The following is a 7,431-nucleotide window of genomic DNA, read 5'->3' on the forward strand; positions in this document are numbered from 1 at the left end:
TCATTTCATTCAGCCAATAATGGCAGTTGCATTTGTCACAAAAAGCTGTAGTTTATTGTTTCCTGGCTAAATAGACTTTCTTTAATTGTATAAAAAATTGCTATGGCAACTTGGACTGTGCTTATCCCAGCTCATGTCAATCAAACTGTGTTTGCAGTGCTGTGGTATTGATTACTGCTTAGAGCCACACAGCTCCAATTCCAACCCAGAAAAATGTGATTGCAATCCCAAATAAATATATATTCACCTCAGCTGCTTGCAGCCTTTCCAGTATTTTGGTAATCATGCTGACTAATATGAAAATGTCCATGAAAATTCACTAAAAAATAATCACCAGCCATGTCACACTGAAGATCTGAAAAATTCAGCCTCCAACATGTTTCCATCACTCTGTGGTATTGTTGCCATATTTTCTCATTTGACATCCACACAATGCATCATCCTTTCTCACACATGTCTTCCTCACAGAGAACTATCATAATTCTCTTTGCTTCACTTGCCATCGGGTATGTCTAACCTGAATTAGGTAGCCTATATCCAACCTGAACAACAGCTCCATCACTGTCTGTATTTCTCCTTCAAAGCTTCTCCGAAAGACTGTTACAGGTAGCAGCTGTCTAAGACCCGAATACCAAACCTAATTTGTTTGGTTTGTCTACCTTCCACTCATTCAATTGCCACAATGTTTTTGCAGTTTCAGCTCGGTTTCAGGAAGCCCAGTGGAAATTTTAAAATATCAATTCAATTGTTTCATGTGCTCAAATCAAGAGAAACTCAAAGTAAAAGGAAAAAGCAAATTGCAGGGTTCAGCAGACCTTCATACAGCCTTATCACTCCATTTCCCAGTCACACACAACCTTATCATGTTGGAGTCCTTATCTTCACAGTATTTTACACTGAATAAAGCTACAGGGGAATCTAAACTGACTCCACACATGCAACCTCCCTCCATCTTTTCCACACATTTTTCATTCCATGGTCTCTTACCCGTGACAGTGATCAGCATGGGAGCAACCAGTGGCCTGTTGTTATCCAGTTTTCGGCTCAGCCGGATCTCTCCACTTGTGTGATTCAGGAGCAGCAGGTGAAGCTCGTTTCCCCTGTCGATGGTGTAGTACAGCCTGTCTGACACATCAGGGTCATGGGCGGGTACTCTCCCAATCACCCCATTGGGGAAACTGTTGGACCGATTCGACACAAAGTTGTTGAAAATGATTTGAAAGTCCTGTAGAGTTGGTCGATTGTCATTCTGGTCTACCAAACGAATCCTGACAGTCGCCCTGCTGACAAGAGGTGCTGATGTGGCCTGGACTACAATGACGTACTCATTGCGGGCCTCATAATCAAGATCAATGAGAGAAGTGAGTTCTCCTGAAAAGATATCCATCTGAAAGATCTCAGGGATGTTGCCCTCTACAATTTGGTACATGATCTGAGCATTGGCACCTTCGTCTGGGTCGGTGGCAGTGATCTGAGCCACCACAGAGCCCACAGCACTGTTTTCTTTCACCAGAACCTCAAAGTCATCAGCAGGAAAGACAGGGGCATTGTCATTCACATCGAGGACGGTCACCTGGATGTGGACAGGGGTTTTCTGAGGGGGCACTCCGCGATCCACAGCATAGGCGGTGAGCTCATAGAAGGGAACGCTTTCACGATCCAAACGACGAACAGTTCGAACGATGCCAGATGTGGGTTCGATGGTAAAATCTCCATCACCATCTTCACCATTTTGGAAGGTGTACTGAACACGTCCATTGGCATGTGCATCACGGTCAGTGGCTGAGATCTGGAGGACACTGGTGAAGGGGGGGGCATCTTCACTCACTGTTCCCTGATATCTGGGACTGAGAAACTGGGGTGCATTGTCATTCACATCATTTACATTTACCTCAACATAAGTTGTGTCTGCTTTCTGTGGTATGCCATTATCTTTAGCTGTTATAGCCAAAGTGTAGGTCATCTGGTCCTCATAGTCAAGCTCGGCCTGGAGAGTTATCGCTCCTGTGGCTGGATCGATGCGGAACTGAGGGATGTTATCCTCAAGAAAGTATGTGATCCTAGCATTTTCACCAACATCATCATCTGTGGCACTGATCACAACTACAGTGCTTCCAGGTGGCCTGTCCTCATTCACACTAACAGAGTAGTGGGCGCTCTGGAATACAGGCCGATGTGTGTTGGCATCTGTGATGTTAATGTGCACCTGACAGGTATCATGGAGGGTGCGATCTGAGGCAGTGACAGTAAGAACATATCTCCGCTCCTGTTTGTAGTCCAGTGGGAGAGCTAAGGAGAGAAGCCCAGCTCCTCCTGCGGTGCTGATGGCAAAGCGGTTTCTGGTGTTCCCTCCTGTTATCTGGTAGGTCACAGCACTGTTTACATCTCGATCTACAGCTGTGACAGTCACTACACTGGTACCAACTGCTGCATCCTCATTCAGGCGAGCATAGTACTCCTTTTGAAGGAACTCAGGGCGGTTGTCATTAACATCCATCACTGTTATAGTGACACTCGCTGTAGCAGAAAGTGGCGGCATGCCATAATCCCTGGCCTCCACGCCGAAGAAATAGTGCTCTACTGATTCCCTATCAAGAATGGAGCTGACAGTGACCCAGCCTGTAGCAGAATTGATAATGAATGGTGTGTCAGAGCCAGTTCCAGTTAACCTGTATTCCAAACGGGCATTATCCCCAGAATCTGTATCTATGGCCTGAATGTGGAGGATGGAACTGCCAACTGGGGCACTCTCAAGCACAGATGCCTGGAATGGTGTGGAGACAAAAATTGGTGGGTTGTCATTGACATCTGTCACTTGCACACTGACAATTCCAGTATTGTTTGAGAGAGGTGGTCGGCCATTATCCTGGGCACGAACACGGAGCGTATATTCCCGTTCTGCCTCATAGTCAAGCGGGGCCACCACCTGAATCTCACCAGTGACACTATCAATGGAAAACTGTCCACGGCTGTTACCACTGATGATGTTATAGTGAACAGCAGCATTGCTGTCCTTGTCCCGGTCTGTGGCACTCACACGGAGGATCTCAGAATGAGGACGCACATCCTCCTTCACTGCCACTACATAACGTTTTTCACTGAACTGTGGCACATTGTCATTTTCATCCAGCACCGTGATAAAAACTTTGACAGTGGCAGAGCGCGGCCCCGGATCCTTGCCCTGATCACTGGCTTCCACCTGGAGCGTATAGTGCTCATTTGTCTCCCGGTCCACAGATCCACGAGTTGTAATGAGACCAGAGCGTGGATCGATCTCAAAGGCAGCTCGAGCCATTGCAGCTGTGTCTCCGACAAACCGGTAACGGATATTAGCATTGGAAGGGGCGTCTGAATCAGTTGCTCTCAGCTGTAGGATGGGATAGCCTTCTTCTACATTCTCTCTGATTGTCTCCCTGTACTCTGTCTGCTCAAATATAGGAGCGTGATCATTCCGGTCTGAAACAGTAATGGCCACCATTGTGGTCCCAGAGAGGCGAGGGGAACCATGATCAGTTGCTGTGACCCGGAAATAATGCAGATCCATGTGTTCTCTATCAAGAATCTGAATGGTGGTGATGAGACCTGTGTCTGGGTGGATGTGAAAGTAGTCAGATGAGCGACTGTTCATCAGTGGGGCCATTGTGTAGCTCACCCTGCCTGCATCTCCTGCATCTTGGTCTGAGGCTGACATGATAATAACAGAGGTGCCGGGTGGCTGGTTCTCGGCCACTTGTACTTGGTAGTTATACAGTGAGAAATGAGGGTGTCTGTTGGCTGCACGTCTAGAGCGTGACCACGGCATCAAAATCCTTCTTTCCTTTTCTCCCAGTGAAGTATCATCATCTCCTACTACTATCAGTCGTTCCAGGCTCCTCCCTTCCCTTGAAGTGTGTCTTTCTTCTCCCTCCACCCCACTCTCACCCCCCTCACCTCCCTGGTGGCTTTCATGTGCCTGGCTCTCTTTATTCTCTATTTTGTTATCTAACTGTGTGATGGTTGAGGTGCTACTGCCTCTATCCTGATAATTTCCTCCCTCTGTCTCTCTTTCTTCTGTCTGGCCAGCTTTTATTGCCCCCTTATCCCTCACCTTCTCCCAATCCCCCTCCTCCTCTTCTGTCCATGGTTCTCTCCCTCCCATTAGCCGCGCTTCTCTTTCGCCCTCCCCCACCTGTAATTTTCCTCCCCAAACATCAGCAGCAACAGCACCAGACCCCTCCAAGCCCTCTCCCTCCCTCTCTGCACTTCTCTCCCTTTCCCCACCGGCCCCCATCTGCTGCTTATCCGACTGCCTGACACCTTCGGGCTCTAATGGCACTTGATTACCGGATTTTAATTGCATATGGGCGCGTTCACCTCGTTCAATAGACGAACACTCGAGCGAAATGCTTTCAGCGCACCCTGCGTGGACAGCACCCTCCCTCAGGTGTTGCTTTTGTGTCTCACCGAGCCAGTCTGATTTCTCCGCTTTCGATTTATAAGTATTTTCCTTTCCTTCCTTGTTCTCCTCGCCTGCATTATTGTTATTGCTGTTAGAGTTGAATCTGCGCAGCAGAATAACGTGTTGAGCTTCTCGTGGAGCTGTCCGTTGTGCTGAAATTGCCTCCTCCATTGATGGTAAGCGAGGTGGAGAGTCGCCCTCCCACGTGGTAAGATTCATTTCCGAGAAAAACGAAATAAACTCCGCTTTAAAGTGATGAGATTGCGCAAATAGATGTGGCTTTATTGCTGTTGCAGAGTGAAACGTGGCTGACGCAGCACCGGGAGATGTAACGGGAAACTTAGCAGTCGAGAAAAAGCCTGAGTCACTGGCAGACTCTGCTGCTGAAGTTGCTCTTACTTCTTCAGCAGACCGATGGAGCGGTGTGGAGAGTTTCCCACTTTCTGCATAATAACCAGTTTGGGTTTGAATGTGTGTGTTAAGCATCGAATATTTTGATGCGATTTCAGGAATGTTGCTTTTGTTGGTCAGAAACTGTTGGCTAGACGTCTCGGTGATGCTTCTGAGTATAAATTGGATGTCGAAATTCATCTCAGCTTTGCTTCCCTGAGGGATCATACACGCATCTAAATATCCTTCCCTCGTTTCTTTTCTGCTTAAACAACTAAAGCAACAACAGGGAGGCTCTCTGTTCTTTCTCCAGATTTGACTGCCCTGCCCTTTGGTTACTGGTGCTGATTTCCCCTGTTGAATCTCATTATCAGTACTGTGTAAGAGCGTCGGAATCGGAAAAGCTAAACCATTATCCGGGTAATTAGATAAATTAATGTGTTTGTTGCCGTGGTGAACCCCTCCTCCTATGTCATCTTTTACCTCTCTACCATCATCCCTCCACTCATCCATAATTCTGGCATTGTTAGACCTTGCATCTGCGTCATGGGGAGGAGATAACCAGCAACCTAAGAGTGCCTTGGCACCGTGGTTAATTAATGCCTTCGAGCTATATCTGAGTATATCCTTCTGCTCATCACGTCCTCCACATCTTTGCCCCCTCTTCTCTCTGCATCTAATGCACCCAGTCATCCAACTATCATCACCCCCTTCTCTGTTGCTGCTAGGATCGATAACACTGTGCCTTTCCAAATGAGAAAAACCACCGGCTCTCGTGTCCACGTTGGCTGAGCCCAAAACAGCATCCCAAACCTTCTTGTTGCTGCTGTCCTTTGAAAATACTTGTTGCTTAGTTGTATCAGTGTAGCCGGTCTGAGAAAAATAAAAAGTTAGAAACTGACAGATGCTGTCTGAAATGTTGGTGAAAATGGGGCTGAATTTGAAGATTAAGTTTGAAGCATCAGCATCTGGTAAAATATATCCAGAAAGAAGACAGTTGCAACAAAAGGGAGTGGCTGGAGAGGAGCCAGGTGAGGGCTTATAGGTCTGGAAAAGAGCTTGTATGTCGGAGCTCAGACATTGAATAAGCCAGGATACCGGGGAGCACCATGTAGATAAGAGCATCCTCACCTCACGAGACCTTTTGCACACCTTTTTTCCTCTCCTCTCTCTACTTCCGGGTGCCTTACACAGGCCAGAGGCGTGCACAAAGGCTCTGGCAGCACCACGTTTGGCGAGGTGTGGCCTCAACGCGCACGTTTTAGTTCTTTGTACTTCTCTCTTTTTGCCATTTTGAACCGGCGATGAGGTGAAAGCAGGGGAAGCGGTAGGTGAAACAACGCCCTTCTTCTCTATCCGTCCTCTTTCCACTCCCTCCCCTGCGCGAACGCCATCAGAGTTCAACCTGCTCTTTAAACCGGAGTGGAGATGAGGAGGAGGAGGAGATGATAATGACGCCGGAGGGCCGTCTGTTCTCTCCCAGAACGTCCCGACTCCTTTTAGTCTCTCTTTCTGTGCCCTCCTTGCCCCATCTTGTTGATATCCTCCCAGCGTCCCCCCTGCATGCTGTACTCCAGAGCATCCCTCAGTATATATCCGCACTTCAGTCCACCTGCTAGGGCGTAGATTCCAGCTGCCCCTCGGCGACTCCCCTGCCTCTTTGCACTGCTGTCGCTCCTGGTTCACTTTACCGGTGTCTCGATTGCAGAGGCCCGGGGTCCATCTGTAGGAAGCCCCTCCTGTACTCACCGTAACCGGGGTAAGGGCTAACAAAGGACCGAGGAGAAGCAGGTGGAGTGCCAGAGACGAGAGCAGGAGCGGGGTGAAGCCCGTTAGCGGTGCAGCCATTTAGTCTCTTCCTTTCTCTGTGTCTCCCCTCCTTTCTCCCTCTTCCACCTTAGATTATTCCCTATCTTTCTCTCTTGAGTGCGCCTTTCCTTCTTCCTCTCTCGTTCCAGCTAGGTGGCCAGTTCCAGCACCGCCGGCTCCGCCCGACACCTTCCCCCAGGCTCCCCCGTCGCTCTGTCGGCCTGGAGAGTTGGCATTTACCCACTGTGGTCCGTGGAGCTGGAGGTCTGAGCGTTAGGAGCGGCGCGGCGGCAGCATCTCTCCTCCCGGTCATTCACATCCAACATGGCTCACACACTCACACTAACTGGCTGGCTCACACACTATCCCTCAGAGTGTGTGTGAGTCTCTATGTGTGTGCGCGCTCCTCTAGCAGCGGCAGTGCAGCCCGGTGGTAGGCTACTATCCATCCACACATATACGCGCGTACACACACAATATCACGCTCTCCTCATCTCTCCTCTTTCAACCCCTCCCCCTTTTGCTTGCATCTCTTCACTGCCTCTCTCTCTCCTTTGCACTCATAATGGTTGGCTCCGGTGCGCAGGGCTGTTACACAGCACCCGCGGCGGCCGCCATATCCACAACTGGAAAAGGAGGGGGGAGAATAGCCCGTGTCTTACACAATCATACTGTCATCACCCATATGAAGAATTGTCCTCTTAACAAAGCGCCCAGGATGGTTGTTGTTGCCCTTTGCCAAAGTTAGACAAACTGGGAGATGATGCTCATTCCTTGAAGTTTGGCTTTTTGAT

The 7,431-nt window shown here is 48.9% G+C and overlaps 1 protein-coding gene across 1 annotated transcript in view; it reads right to left on the minus strand.

Annotated features, from left to right (window-relative positions):
* celsr3 (cadherin, EGF LAG seven-pass G-type receptor 3) overlaps nucleotides 1-6,676 on the minus strand; it is a 112,600-nt gene extending 105,924 nt beyond the window's left edge. Inside the window, exon 1 of the mRNA XM_042003003.1 lies at nucleotides 988-6,676. Coding sequence (XP_041858937.1) covers nucleotides 988-6,676 — 5,689 coding nt within the window. The remainder of the gene's footprint in view (nucleotides 1-987) is intronic.
* Between the last annotated feature and the right edge of the window lie 755 nt (nucleotides 6,677-7,431).

Source organism: Melanotaenia boesemani, chromosome 13 (genome assembly GCF_017639745.1).
Source record: "Melanotaenia boesemani isolate fMelBoe1 chromosome 13, fMelBoe1.pri, whole genome shotgun sequence".
Classification (NCBI taxonomy): domain Eukaryota; kingdom Metazoa; phylum Chordata; class Actinopteri; order Atheriniformes; family Melanotaeniidae; genus Melanotaenia; species Melanotaenia boesemani.